Source organism: Leuresthes tenuis, unplaced genomic scaffold (assembly GCF_036924035.1).
Source record: "Leuresthes tenuis unplaced genomic scaffold, fLeuTen1.0.hap1 SCAF_22, whole genome shotgun sequence".
Taxonomy (NCBI): Eukaryota; Metazoa; Chordata; class Actinopteri; order Atheriniformes; family Atherinopsidae; genus Leuresthes; species Leuresthes tenuis.
Window position 1 is genome coordinate 12,022,663 of NW_027325376.1, and position 15,834 is coordinate 12,038,496.

The 15,834-nt window shown below is 40.5% G+C and overlaps 2 protein-coding genes across 2 annotated transcripts; both read right to left on the minus strand.

Annotated features, from left to right (window-relative positions):
• Positions 1–6: 6 nt before the first annotated feature.
• Positions 7–3,995, minus strand: LOC140281929 (calcium-binding protein 2-like). The gene is made up of 7 exons (XM_072376443.1): positions 3,940–3,995; positions 3,552–3,687; positions 2,931–2,961; positions 2,033–2,176; positions 1,649–1,758; positions 1,278–1,425; positions 7–259 (listed from the first exon to the last, which is right to left on the minus strand). The coding sequence occupies exons 1-7, from the start codon at positions 3,993–3,995 to the stop codon at positions 231–233; spliced, it is 654 nt and encodes a 217-aa protein (XP_072232544.1). The 3' UTR covers positions 7–230.
• A 3,540-nt stretch (positions 3,996–7,535) lies between these two features.
• On the minus strand, positions 7,536–14,246 carry tmem88b (transmembrane protein 88 b). The gene is made up of 3 exons (XM_072376236.1): positions 13,791–14,246; positions 11,536–11,937; positions 7,536–8,602 (listed from the first exon to the last, which is right to left on the minus strand). Exons 2-3 carry the CDS (start codon positions 11,929–11,931, stop codon positions 8,318–8,320), a joined length of 681 nt encoding a protein of 226 aa, XP_072232337.1. The 5' UTR covers positions 11,932–11,937; positions 13,791–14,246; the 3' UTR covers positions 7,536–8,317.
• Between the last annotated feature and the right edge of the window lie 1,588 nt (positions 14,247–15,834).

A 15,834-nucleotide genomic window follows, 5' to 3' on the forward strand; every position in this document is an offset into this window, starting at 1 on the left:
TACAGTTGCATGGCTAGTCAGACAGTGAGGTGGAAGTTTATACTTACATTGCAAACATAAGTTTGCAAATTGTGACCACTTATTTGTAGCTGTATTGGTTTTCCCTGAGACGTTTGACTCCACCCGCTGTTTCAAGTTGACTGACACTGGAAACAAAGTACAACGCGTTTACAGTTCTGTCAGATTTCGGGTAAGTAATGGTTGCTCCACGTCGCCGTCCTTCCCGATGGTCAGTGAATTGAGAGCATCATCACAAACTCTGAAAACAAGGAGTGAAAGGGACAAAACGCTGAGTCAGTGCTGAGTTTATCCGAAGACTGAAAGTCAAAGATAAGCGCTCTTGTTTGGGTGCCATATGTTTGCATTGAACACTAGGCATCAGTCATTGACTGATAGAAATATCTGACAAAAGCTAGACTAGTGTGCCCTGAAGAAATTTGAAAGATACCTATTATTATTTAACTAATGTTTACATTTAGATCGTGTTAATCAATTAAAATTAAAATTAAATCAAACAAATACCTAACCCATTAAATTAAAAGCCAGACTGAATAAACAGGTTTTTAGTCTAGGTTTAAAGATATCAATATTTTCAGCTCTTCTCACTTCCTCAGGAAGGCTGCCTCACTGATGACTAAAAGCAGCTTCAGGTAATGTTTTTGTTCCTTTTGGAACGGCTGAAACAGCGATCCTCCAGGCTCATACACTAAGCATCTCAGGGGGGGTCGAAAACTGACAGCTAACCGTTGAAAAGACTTAAGAATGGGGAAAACATCTGCTCTGCTCTTGGTCTTGGCCAGCACTTAAGTAGAATTTTGTTTAGATTGAAGCCGACTTACTGTATGTTTAGACTGAACAGACAGGAGATCTGCTGGTGTTTGAGGCGTGCATTAAAGATCGACTCTAGATTTCTTGGCTTTTGGGTTGGGTTGACTCCTTATTTACTCAAATTTGGTCTCGCTTTCTTTCTCTGAGCCTTTGAACCAATACCTCTGTTTCTTCCTGGTTCTGTGACATCCAGGCTTTAATATATAAAATGCAGCGTCATCAGGAGACATGGTTTCACACAAAGCTGAATGCCATCAGCACAGCTGTGGAAAAACATGTCATGTCTCCTGATGATACTGCCCAGGGGTAGCATGCGCAGATAAAAAAAACATCTGTCCTAAAACTGATCCCTGTGGCATACCACAGCAAAGCTCCATAACTAAGACCATGAAGCATGTACATTTCTCAAGCTGTCAGCAGAGTAAACATGCTGGTGTCCCAACTCCCACCTTCAAAGTCAATGTTGCCATCGGCATTAATGTCCAGCTCCTTTAACATCTCCTCCAGCTCTCCCTTCTTCAGCTTCTCCCCCAGCAGGGTCTTAAGTGCCTCCTTCAACTCCTCCTGGTTGATCTTTCCATCTCCATCGAGGTCAAACTTTGACAAATAGAAAACATGACTGTCCAGTGCATCTGATATTTAAGAATTTGCCATTGCATCTTAAATTACAATAGGTATTTCTTGTCATATACGTGATAGTCGCTCATCCTTATCTTAAGTATGTAAGTGTTATGTTTGAGCTAAGATAACTATGAATCATCTGGCTGATCCTCCCTTTCCACTTTCTCTAATTTGATTGCATGATTATGAAGCAGCTGACCTGCACAAAGGCAGACTTGAGCTCCTTGAGTCCCAACATGTCAACAGTCTCTCCCATCAGCCGGGGTGCCATTAGTTCAGTAAAGTCCTCAAAGTCCATTAACCCACCCACTGTGTAGATAAAAGGAGCTCAGTGGTAGAAACAACCAGACAAACGTAAACATGAACATGAACATTGTTTCTTTCCTTTTTCAATGCATAATGATCTTGTTATCTTGTGGTAGAGCTACACTCTACCACAGTTCAGAGTTCAAGCATGTATTTTATAGGGTTCACAAACAATTGTAAGTGATGTGATGTTATATGCACAAGGCATCATTTAAAAATACAGAAACGTCTGGATTAGATGTCATATAGATTTAAAATCTGCTCTCATCACACATACTTCTCATCTTGATCTGTTGTACTATCTCCAGCAGCTCCATTTCAGTGGGCATGTATCCCATGGTCCTCATGCATTCAGCCACATCCTTGTAGTTCAGGTAGCCATCCTGGTCATAATCAAACTCCCTGAAGGCCTCTTGCAACTCTGTGAAGATGGGTCAAAGGGTCAAAACAAAATTACAGCTTCTGGAGTGGTTCATCTTGTTTAATTACTATCCTGAATCTCATGTTCCAACATTTCATGGTGAAATATAAAAGTAGTGCAGAGGAAAGATCTCTTAAACTTGGTTTACTTTGTAGTCAGTTGCTGGCTTGTGCTTTTAATGAATGTGGACAGAAAGGGAATGAAAAGAGATTCAAATGATGAAAACCACAATAAATGAAAAGCAAGTTGCAACTGAAAGGACTGTACATGGTTATATTTGTGTTTGATGCAGCATCCCAGCATTGAAATTATTGTTGTTGGGCTTTCGAACATCACTTGCTATTAATGATAATATATTGATAGTCATCATCATCTACTGAGGAATGCCAAATGACACAAGAAATGGACTGAAAATCAGCGGCAACAAGTTTCATGGAGGGATGAATCCTCCCCAGAGCCCAGACCTCAACATTACTGAAGCAGTGTGGGATCATGTTGACAGAGAATGGAACCAAAGGCAGCCAACATCCAAAGAAGAGCTTTGGATGTCCTTCGACAAGCCTGGAGAACTATTCCTGAAGACTACTTAAAGAAAGAGGGTTCAGACTGTGTTGAAGAATAAAGGTGCTCATACCATTGCCTTGTATATTATATTTATATTTATAAATCATACTTCAGTACGTTGCTGCACCTATTTCCTGTTGCTCTGTGAACATATAATAAAGCATGGCTGAAGACTTTTGCACAGACTTACCATCTATTTCAGCCTGAGCCAGTTCTCTCTCCTGAAGAAACAGAAATCAAACACATGCTGCTTTTTAATATCCAAAGTGGAATATCATTTAATATTAGAACACAAAACACCAGTCTTTAATCTTCTGTGCACCTGTGCAAGGCAACATGTAAAATATATGCTAAATGAACAAACAAGGGGCCTTGCAGTGCTGCTCATTTGGATAAACCTAATGAAATGTGGCATTAAGCCCCGACTACTGAGTCACTAATACTGCCCACACATCAGTCTTAGTTTCTGCAGCTCCAGAACAATCCTGCATGCCACCACACCGTGTGAATTTATAACACTATGACAATGTGAGAAATGTTAGTGAGCATCCACTGTTCTTTCATTGTATGTTTTTACATCAGGCGGTGTAAGGAGGAACCTTTAACGATGTGTTAAATGGATTCAGCTATTTTTACCTGACATGTCAAGATTTGACAGGAGAAAAAGAACCAGCCAAGTAATAACACCAAAAAAATCTATTGATGTATTGTTAGACCTGGGCAGTTTTAAGTCAAATGTCACAGGATGCCCTCACCCAGTCTAGCTATGCAGTTTGGCGGTAAAATCTGTACATGGGTGTCAGCTACTTACAGCTCCAAAAACACTGTTGAGCACAGAGTTATACACTTTGGTCATGCTCTCTGCATTTTTCTTGGACTTCTTTGATGATTTCTTTGGTGCTTCTGACACTGAACCTGATGGGGATGTTGTAGCCGAGACAGATTTGCTAAAACATGGGAAAACAAGCCGTAAAGCATAGTTCACATTTCTTTATTAGGAAATAAAATGGTATAAGTATAAGGTCTGATATCGACTCCTCCCTTTGGCACTACTCTTCTATTTTGCAGGTATAGATGCTCCTTGATCTGCAAAAAATGGGATATCTATTTCCTGCAAAACTGAGAAGTAAAAACTGGCCCAAGAAGTAGGGCCATATGATAGGGCCAAGGGAGGAAACTGAGATGGGGCCTAAATGTACCTGTCGACTGAGTCAGCAGAAGTTGTTGAAGCTGTCCTCTCTCCCGCTTTGGACATGCTGTGGATAAACAGAAGCTCACTGTACATACATCAAACATTAGTTCTAAATGCTTTAGTTACAAAACCCTATGACAATATTTCCCGATTTCCCAGCTACCACCAATGTCATTTAAATTTGCTTACCTTGCTAAATCTGTCCTAAATCCTAAATGGTGCGAAAAATAGAGGAAGTCGAGTCCCTCTTGTCTTTCTTGAGTGGCACTCTGCTTGTGTGGTGAATGGCTTCAAAGTTTCCTGTCCTTTCTCTTTTCCCTCCTCCTCTTCCTGATCTCCAGTCTTTAGAGAGGATTAAGAGGTGATCACCTTGCTAAACATGCAGCCAGCAATCAGAAAGCAAGACATGGCTCAGCAGTGTGACTGACCTAACCTTGAAGACGTTTGGTGTCTCATGCCTCTAACTGTTGCTTTATTTGTCTGTTTGGATTTTTAATGAGTCAATAGTTTTTAAGAGAAACCCCACACTGACTAGATTAGATTAGATTAGTGTAAACTAACTCAAATTATTGCTCATTTGGACAAAAAAATAGATTTCAGCATACAATACGGGATCAGTCAGGATTAGATTCTTACCCTTGAGATACTTTGGTACCATGAAACCTACTCAAAGCAATTACATCATCACTCCTGTGGTCAGTGGAAGAGAAATTGTAGCAAAATGTATATAAAAGACTAGATTTTACCTTATGTCATTTCATGGTGCAATTAATATTTTTTCTTTTCTTTGAGCTACAAAGTGTGCTTTTATTTATGACACAGCAAGCATTTGGTATCCTTTTGACACAGAAGCCTTATAAGTTCACATGACCAAGCATTTCTTAATGTCTTTTTCACACGTATGGACATCTTAGATTGTTTTCTAGCTGCGCAAAAAGCGTTTCAGTTGCAACATCTTGGTGTCTTACCGGAAATAGTCCCTGCTGTATGAACTAAATTACAAAGGTGACCTTTGGCCTTCGGCGCAGGTGCGCCCTCTGTGAGCAATTAGTACTTGTGCGCGTGCCATTACGTTGCCTAACTAAGCTTATCAGCCGTGTAGAACATTTATTTTATTAAGTTTTATTTATGTGTATTTTTTGTTGTTGTTATTAATGACCGAGAAACGAATAGTTCTCGTTTCTTAGAACTTTGAGGACTAATTAACTGCAACAAGTCGGGCTTCTTCCAAGGTAAGTTTGCTTCATTTGGCGCCATTGTCTGACAGGTCGACTAAATTGCCCTAATTTTAAACCTCAGAGTTGGCAAATATTGTGCCAAACTATCCTATAATTTCTTGACTGTCATTCCCTGAGCTGTCACCAAGAGAATGTAAATATCAGGTCAATCATACCGAAACAAAATGTCGGCGATAGTTCTTGTTGTTGGACTTATTGGCTCGTAAGTGGCCTTTGTGGTCATTATGCTTTGTCAGAGGTCTCTTTAATGTAATGAAAAATACGTGAAAACATTTAGGGGGCTTGTATTGTTCTAAAAATAAACTCTTTATAATATACACGTGTAGGTTTTCGCAAAGGTGCTTTGGTTAACTGCAGGTTCCGAATTGAAGTATTATTCGTACTATTGTCCACCAGGCGGCGCCGATGTTCTAGTTAGAAACTTCTTACCTTTTCGATCCCCTGCAGTATTCGACCCCATGAAAACAAACCTTAAATTTAAACAATTGAAAACTCCGAATAATTGGAATTGTATGGATGGTGAATCCAAAGCGCGACTACAGTGATTTTTATTTTTTTTTACATTGCGGATGGTATCAACTCAAGATATTCCATGGTTTGTGTTCCCGACAATTTAATTTGCTGATACGCTGATCAGCCGCGACATTAAAACCACTCAGTTAAAATGAAAAACATTGTGTTCTTGCAGTGCATCATCCTGCTGGGGAGAGATGCAACCGGGCACTCTCACAGATGGTCCTTGGACACTTTCCACCAATATAAACATTTTTGCAGAGAAGTCATGCACCCTGTATTGAAACAGCGGCCCACTCAAACATCTCAGGCCCCAAATGATCTATTGCTAATGTCCTGCATAGATGCTCTTTGGGTTACTCCTTGACTGGTCAGGGTGTTCTAACTAAATGTTAGGCAGTTATTCTTAAAGTTATGGTGGATTAGTATATAAATCCATGTTGGTTTTATAGGCCTGTAGCCTTGACTACCTCATTGGTGGCGTGTCTCTGGGGTGGCAGTCCACCTTCTTGCCACGGCCCTTGAGCCAGGCACCTTACCCCCACGCTCCCCGGGCACTGTGAATGGTTGCCTACCTCTCCAGTGTATATAGCATCTGTCTCCATGAGTGTGTGACCCTGTGCATGTGCATGTTCAACAGGTGCCAACCTGGATGGGTTGCGGTGTATTTCATGTATTTACATGACAAAGTCTTAATCCTAATCGTATCCTACTTGACTAATAAGACACAATGAAAAGTAGTAGTCTATTTTTAGGTTTGGGATTAAGAACAGAAAGGAAAAAGGCACAAAAATTAAAAACTGTTGTCACCGGCTGCTTACACTCATCCTCCTGTCGTCATATTTACCTACACAAATCCCAGTTGGTACGATAATCAGTTGGAAGATAATCATCTTCTTTCTTTCATAAAGAGTGTTTCAGTGTTTCCTACTGAAGCTCCTTTTATTAGTTTTTAGACAAATTTGAATGGTACCTATCATGACTGCTGCTTAGAAACTTACAGCAAATATATGGGTAGAGGATCTCCAGTTTGTCATCAGATGTGATTTAATTATTAAACTGTTTTAAAACCATAATCATCAACGATTGGAAGGGTTTTCCTCCCTCTATGGTGCCTGATGAAGGAATCTGCAGCTCTTAGATTAGCGCTCTTGCTTAATAGATGAGTGCAAACCTAAGCTGGACACCTGGGATCTCTGATCCCTCACCTGGCACTGTATCAAGAACCATTATTCACCAGTAGCTGGTGTAACCCCATGGGCAATGGATTACTGTTGGAAGTCTTTAACAAGCACTGCAATGCACAGTTACAAGTACCACTTAAAACTTTACTGTGAATGCTGCTTTTACTTGATGGGTAAAAAAGAACAAAGATTCAGTGGTTCTAAATTCATTATCCGGTGTTTAAAAAATAGAACTTTGTATATTTTTTTAAAATTATGCTTTCATATGAAAACAGTTCAAATGTTTTTTTTTAGTTCTGCTCTTTAACCACTGGATGGAGACAAAAGTTATACTGTCACATCGACTGCTTCTGACTTTTTGCTTGTGCAAGTGTCTTAACATAAAATGTATTTGGAAATGAAGGCACAATCAGGGAGTGAATTCCACTATAATCATGTGTCAGACCGGATTTCTCATGAAGCATTGTTTAGCAGTATTTACTGTTCCCACAGAGAGGTTGTACTATCAAGTGGAGTCGGAAGTGTTTTTGAACTTCATGTACACTCATTTGCCAGCAGGGCCTCTTTGTTCAATCCTCAGGTGGGAAATTTCAAACAATATTTTATTGTTGCCTACAGCTGGTTGTAGATTCAGTCCAACCAAACTCGTGGTGACACATGATGGATGATTTCCAAAAAAAATCCAGAAACTTTATTTATAAAAAGGAAATAACGCAAGAGATTGTAGTTACAGTTAAACATAGAGCTACACCTGATAAGTAAATGTTTTTCAAGACAATATAAATGTGATAAGAAACAGTTCTGTTTTGTGTCTATACAATTTGCTATTTTTAGATTTCCTCTTTCCTGCCATTTATTCAGGAAAGTTAAATTTGGCTCCTTTTATAATGCATTTTTGACAACTTTAGTCCCCTCTGCTTTAATTTGTCAATGTGAACATGCTGCTTTATCTACATAAAACATTTTTGCATTTTGGGATACATTTTGAAAATGCGTGCTTTATTACTTAGCTTCTCTGTTTCGTACTTAAACACCAGACTGTAATTGGAATGCTGCTGAAGAGAAAAAGTTTGAGGAACAGCCATTATTACTCCCTGGAATAATACCAAGAGAAATACCTTTCATACACCCCTCCCACACACACACACAAATCTAACCCAACTCCCGCACAAATCAATCTGCTGCTTTGACGTGAAGCCATGGGAGTAATTCATTGGTTATTAACAATGAAACTTTCCTCTCAGGATGTACAGCTGGTTGCTGTAGTAATTGACATTTACAACTTCCTACATTCTCTGGTGTTGCTGTTATTTACGGCCCATGCATTTTCTTAGTCATCCTGTTCAAACCCCACTCCTGCTCTCTTCTTTTCTTCCCTTTATTTACTTAATCAAAAGTTCTTCCTCACCCTTTTTTTTTCTCCCACCCTCTTGCCCATCCCTCCCTTGTCTCACACCCAGACTTTTGCCTTCCCGCTGCCTTCGGCTCCATCACGACCACCGCAGCAGCCGGTGCCCAGGCCGCGATGCTGGGTGGCTGGAAGGTTCTTGTACACGGCGCGGCTGTATGGGATGAAGCACAGGCCCAGCTGGAGGTGTCGGGCCAGGCGGCAATACGCAGCCAATGCAAGGACCAGCAGAGGTGTAACCAGGAGGAAGCCCACCACCAGCAAAGCCACGCACCCTCCATCAGTCAGCAGGTCTGAGCAGTAGGGGGTCGTCCCGTGGGGGCGCACCTGAAGAAATAGGAGGTATGTTTGTTAATCAGTACAACATAAGCTGAGATAAAAATAAAAAAAAAACATTTGTAACACACATTAAAACCCACTGTGAGCTGTCATAATCTGATTAGATGCAGTGCACGAAAGATCAGAGGATAGCAGGAGATGATGTACACTGTGTGGTATGTGTGCATGAGGGGAGGATGACATCAGTTGGTAGTCTGAAATATAACACTCTCACACACGCACATACAAATGCACGCTTGCATTAAAAGTCAACTAAGACTCATGTTTACAAAAATAAACTGAGTTTTACTAAAATGAACTGCAAATCATAACCATCTCTGCATTCAGTGATGCTGAACTGTACATGATGCATGTCAGAACACTTGAGCAATAACGAAGGGAGTGGGAGAAGAGGTGAAGGGATCAGGATCTGAATGTGGGAGAGGATCGGAGAGACAGCAGGACTGAATCACTCTTATTGCCTTGTGCAAGATGAAGTGGGCATTTCAGTGCACAAGCAAAGTGCAGAGAGTAAAAAGGGTTTTTAGGAGCTCAGGAGAAGAAAAGCATCTGTTATAGCAAAGACATGTTGAGATGGAACATGCTAAACAAGAAATCTAATTTATCTCTATGGAAATAGTTATGTTCGTATATTAAATCTGATACAATTTACAACTTGCAGCTTAGCAAAACAAATTTAAGTAAATATTATATAATAAGTCGGAAAAAAGGCTGAACTTTGATATTAACATCCAAACTGGAGGATGGATTTAGGAATTGAAATGTTTAAGTTCAAAGTAAGATAAGATAGTTCTTTATTAGTCCCACAGTGGGGAAATTCAGTGTTACAGCAGCAAAGGACGGTATGATGGAAAAAAGTGACATGTACATAATTTTATGTATGTAAAGTGTATGTTAGAAGAATATGTTTCTGTGTCCCAAAGGGAGTGGGACAGTTGATTCAGAGGAGAGTTCATGGAAAGTTGTGAGCTCTTCTTTTGTCACTTCATCAGTTCAGCAGTTAAAAGGTCTAGAGTTGATTCCAAATGTTGCATCTGCAAGTGAAAAAAGCTACCCGAGGGCTGAAAATGCTAAATGAATTAATCAGAAAGATAGTTAGAAAATTTTTAGGGGAAAAACTGGAAACGGATCAAAAAGGTGTTGCACACTGTATGTATACCCCTTTATTTATAGACGTCTGAGCCCTTTGGGCCTCAGTGCTGGGAGGAAGGCAGGGCAGAAATGTTGATCAGTTGGTGTATAACCAGAGGGGGACACTATCTTTGGCAAATAAAGGCTTGTTTACATCAACCAGCCAAGTGAAGGACGGGTCCAAAGTGTCCATAAACTTCAAGAACAGAAGGACCAGATTAAATCAAGCTTTACGGGAATGACAGCTAAATTAAGTATGGAACAGCTCATATTCCCCACATCAGCTGTAAACAGGAGGAAATGTGCTGGCATGAGCATGCATGACTTCACTGGCACTAAGTCAGTTGTGTTTACAAAAAGTGACCAAAGATGGGAGCAGTCTAATGAATTTTTGAGTGCATAGGGATATACTGCCTGCTCAGATTCAGCTAAATGCAGTTTCACAGGACAGGTGGACCATGAACAGAAACACACTGCTTAGAAACTCTAATGCAGTGTCAATCAGTCATCCCATCAAGCTGCTGTTCACCTACTGAGAACAAAACTAAAGACCCACAAACAACTAAACAGCTGCAACAAAGGAGTCACCAAGCTCATGTACAGGGGCTGTGGATTATGGGTGTTTTAACTTATTTTACCAGTTTACGTTTGAGCCTCTCAAAATAAGTGACTGTGCTTCGCTAAGAATTCACTTCAAATATTTCAGATTCATAGTGGTGGTGTAGAAAACCAGTCTCACAGACAGAACTGTATATCTGCAGAGTGTTCACAGTTGTGGTATGCTGAAACTTTTTGGGAAAAAATGTGTTGAAGCGATTAGGGGAACAACAATGCATACATGCATGCGTGTGTGAGTAATACGAGGAGGATTCAGGGTATCTCTGAGAGTAGGAGTTACACAAGATAAGCTTCAAGTATGTCCATGTTATTTTCAACTTAGTGAGGGCTCCTGAGTGGCTCCAGATTATTGGCAGGTTTTACTGAAAAAGCTCTTTTTAAGAAGAAACTTGTTTTGTGTGTATAATGCACTGTATGTGGTGTAGTTGGATGACTGGATGAAAAACATCTTTTGTGTTGTTTGTTGAGTTTGAAGGTCCCTAAACACTTATCCTAACTCTCTATCTGTAATTGTTTTTCTCACTGTTTTTCATTTCTTTCTTTCTTTCTCCCTCTCTCCCTCCCTTTTTTTTTTTTCATCCTGCCAGGGCCTAGTTAATCCTCCTCTAAGCTGCTGTCACATGAGGTCTAATTGTGAGAGAGCATGAGAACAGAGAGAGTTGTCTCTCTCGTCATTAAGGAGGCTGTCACCCTACAGAATACCAAAGAAACTCAAAAGCGGTCTTTAAAGTTTTGTGCCTGGTTGCCTGCCTCCTTAGACTCCCGATACCCGTCTCCCTGATGTCTGAGTGAACTTACAATTCATCTGATTATGAAACCTCTCATCAGTGATGAACCCAAGCTCCACCCAAGCCCCAAACAAATATTTCAAACTTCTTGATCAAAGTTATGAGAATGGGACCTTTTAAATGTTTCCTTAAAAGACAGATAGTTATCTCTCTGTGCCTCACTTTTTTTTCTGTAGCACACAGATCAGCACAAGGCACAGGAGTTTGTAAAAGATTTCCATGTGCACATGTTGCACCAACAGGATAAATGGAAAGCTACTGTTGAGCAGAGATAGATATTGTACAAACAACTATGAGCAACAGTGAAGAGAAATAAATCTTTCAGCATCTATTCCGTGCTTTCACACACTCATCCATCCCCTCCCATGTCTCCCCGTTTCTTACTGTAGAGTGACAGAGGAAGCCAAACACGACCATGACAATGGCTGGTGTCAAGATGATGCCAAACACCACTCCGGCGAGGCAGGCGTTGATGGCAGCAATCACCAGGTTCTGTGCCGTCACCAGCACCGAGCAGGCCCAGCAGTCAAGTGAGCCTCGCAGCTCGAGAGGAGCCTCGCTTCCTCCACCGCCACTTTCAGCGGCAGAATACGGAGGAGGTATGACCACACGTAAAGGTGTTTCTCTGCCTCCACCCACAGCAGTAGTGGAGGCCAGAGAGTTGGAGTGGTGGAGGTGGTGGTGGTTGGCGTGGTGATGGTGGAGATGAGGAGGCAGCTCCTCAGAGAGGTCCAAGGTTTGATGGTGGGCCCCCTTCTCTAGAGTACCGGTCATACTCATAGTGAACTAAATCACACACAGAGGACGGTGAGAGTTATTGCAAATGTTTGAAACCATTAACAACGTGAGGAGTCGGGTGTCATAAATAAAAAAAGAATGCATTTGGAAATAGTCAAACTCCAATCATCGAAGGATTAGTGACCTTGGGTTCATGAGGAGGGCAGATGTTTTATCTTTCAGGAAGCTAGCCTTGTGCGATGCTGCATGAAAGGTGATGATTATCAGCAAGCTGATTGGCAAAAGGAAAGGGGCCCATAATTGCTGTATGTAGTTTATCATAGAGAGATGAAGACTAACTTGCATCAAAGTCTGAAAGTGGGTGTTGTTTGCATGTGTGTTTGTTGTTATGCTTTGGTGTTGTGATCATGTAAGGAGTCATTTCTTTGAGATGCGTCCAATCTGTACGCCCGTGTTTAATCAGGACTCACAATCAATCATATGAAAATATATTTTTTTCTTATAATCGTTTAATGTCTATGAAAAAACTACAAAGCTTAAAGATTTTTATGTTCTTGCTGAAATATTACTGATAGCCAATAAAAAAAGACGGATTTACAATAATGTATTTAATAGAAATTCTCAGATAAATGCACAAAAGTTCAGTGTGGGAACTTTGAAGATTGTCAAAGTTCATGTTTTCAAATTCTTTCATGTACACTTTAATCCGAGGTTCTTCAGTTCACATTCATCCTTTTTTTGGACAGTTTTTTTTTTGTGGTTAGCAGCTGTATCTGGTGCAGGATATCCTCCGCTCTCAGAGGTCATGAGACAGGCAGAGGACAGCCGAGGTGAAATATCCTCACCGGTACAACCTTGTCAGCGCTGCAGTCAATATTTATCTTTAGTTGCATAACGTTTAGCATCTGATGGGTTATGCTTGAAGTTCAATATTGGAAAGATGCTAAATCTCGTCAATAGGAGTTTTGCTGAAGTACAGTGCAAGAATGCTCAGATGCACGAGAATCTGTTTAGTCTTAAGATCAAAACTAAGCCTGTACTGGTGTGTGTGCTGCGTGTAGAATCAGGCGTAACTTGTGTGAACAAGAAGAAGTTACTGAATGCCAGAGCATCAATATTAATATAGAAAATGTGTTAATGGCAGCTGCATTCATAATTTCCGCAGCGTCTTACAGTGCTCTGGGCATTTATTGGCTAAAATTAAAGTTGCAGCTGAAGTTAAATGAATAATGTTAAAACAATAACGCCTCATCTTCTATTTACACTCCTCGCAGTGACCGTGGAAGACTGAACACTTATGATGCTGTTGTTTACTTTTCACATCTGTCTCCCATTGTTGTCCCAAGTGTTGTTGTGAGGTGGAAGGTCACAGAGGAAGGACTGGCAGGAAAGTGTGTATGTGCTCATGCATGTGAGTGAGGTGACTCATTGTGCCGCTTTCTGAAAATACATCCAGCCACTCCACCCGTCTACTCCTTTACTTACTACTTGCTTATTATTATTATCTGAATAGAAGTTCCTTGAACAGCATGATGTACGTTAACGAGGAATTCTAAATATTGGAATATTGTGCTGTAAAGTTAATTAAATGACTACATAATTCCTGGTAGTGTACATGTTTTGATTGAATGCGTCTGTCATGGTGTGAATGCCGAGCTCTGACAGTTATCATGCTTCAGTGCTTCAGCAAGGCTTTTCTATTGTTCTTTCTTTCTGTTACTCCATAGTTTGGAACCAAGCAGCTCTAATAAGTCTCTTTCTCAGAATTTAGATTGCACATCAGTAAATAATTATATATAAGATATATTTGGCATATTTTTAATCTGTAATTGGATAAATGAAAATGACTTTGTCATTGTGTCATTTTCTGATTTGGGTGATGTAGCTGCTCTTCTACTCACATTGTGCTGTGGGGCCCGGTGTATCTCTTGCTGTTGGTCCTCCAGATTGTTGCGGCTTTTTTTTACTTCTTCCCAGGACTGCTTCAGATCAGATCAGATCAGTCAGCCTACCACACATAGATAATCTCCTTCTTTTTATCAGCTGCTCTTTTTCCACTTCTCTTCCCTTGTGAAGTTTAGAGGTGATGTTTCTGTGCAGCTTCCCTCCTGAAGCCTTATCTATTCAGTGATGGTATGCTGGCTTCCTGCAGCTCTCCTCTCTTGCTGTTTCTTCTCTCCAATTTCACAGTATCAGTAAAGCTTGTGAAGTTCGCAATTTTCTGTTTTCTTTTCCATATGTAACTTCAGTTGTATCAGCTCTTAATGTTGGTTCTAGTGATGCTCTTTCCTTTGCTGCTGGAAATAATGAAACTCACAATTGCTGAGGTCTTTGTTTTAAGTATGTCAAACTTTTGTCTGCCCTCCTCTTTTTATTCCCCCACCCGCTTGGTCAGATAGACCACAGTACTGCCTTTACCCTCCTCCTGCGCTCCCCTGCATCCATCCCACTTTCACTCCACCCACCAGACTTATTGCCCCCCCCTGCCTTTCTCCAGCAACTCCTCTCACCACACGCATTCCACCTCTCCTATCCAGGACATGCTACACCCCCAGTACCCTCTCCCTGTTGCAGTGGGGGCTGGGTGTTGTGTGTTGGGGGTCAGTGTGTGGCGGCTGGCCTGATAAGTTGAGGTTCAGGAGAGCAGAAAACGAGGGGGAAGGGCAGCAGAGACAAACTTTTGGTGCGTCTTAAAAGTTAAAGAGAAGAGGCACAATACTTGTTTTGTTTGGATACAGAATAGTAGTAACAATGCTAATTTTCTGAAGGAATTATTGATGGAGAGGAATTTATTATTAAAGCAATCTTCAAAACAATGGATGAGTTAGTTTATTCTTCACTTAAGCACGAGTGTGTGTGTGTTTTAAGATGGCAGCAGGTTCTCTTTCAGTGGACTGAAATATACTGTGTATTATTAATATATTCATTAGCATCCATGTTCTAAACAATCCTATTGGAAACTATGAAAATATATATTTACTTTTAAAAACTATCTGAAGGAATACTTTAGAAAAAGAGTACTTTTAAAATATTACTGAGCAGCTGAATGGATAAAGTATCCATATGTCAAATTCACCGTCTAACTCCAACCCATCAGATGAACCAAGTGTTTCTTTGTTTTTTATCATTTCAGTTATATTTTAGACATAAGCTCATCCTCAAATTCAGACTGAAAGTTTGTGTGGAGGCTTTCAATAGTGCTTACAGTTGACTCGTTTTAGCCAGTGTGTGTTTCATGTTTTTTCTGCCAAATGATTGTTTTTGTGCTCTGGTAATGTTACCGTGCAAGACAACAAGCTGCAGGACTTTTTTTCTTCCTCAGAAAATGATCCCAAATCTGTGATCAGCATTGCTTGCATGGTTGTAGATGTCTACCTGGTGTTTGATGTAATCATTTTGCTGACTTGCTGAGAAGCAAGCCAGAGGTGAGGGGGAAACTGTGTATATTACACTGTTGATTAAAGCAAACAGTGTTAAAGCTACTGACAAAGTAGTTTGTTCCTTTTGTCAGTGTAGTCGCTGGTTTTAGCAGTCTGGAAACTAAGAAAAACATGGACTTTTACCAAACGTCCAGTTTTAGATGGTTTGTAGACGGGTAAAGAAGTTACATGGCAAGAAGATAAAAGATGTGAAGCCATGCAAGAGATGGTTGTCTATGGGCATTTATGTGCATTATCAGGAGATCATCCTGCAGAGAAAAAAAACTGAGCAGAAAAGCAAGAGAATTGTGGAGGGCAGTAATGAGTCAAATGATAAAAGATCAGAGCATGAGCTCAATAATTAGTCTTGTCTGATCCCGATTTTCCACCCTTTTTCCTCTGCTTTGAGCTTGAAATGTTTATTTACTTCCAGCCCTTCTTCGGTCCCAACGCTGACTGCCGTTATCCAGTACAACCTGAAGACATAAAAGGGACCACTGGAAACAGTGTGGTTAAATCTTAAACA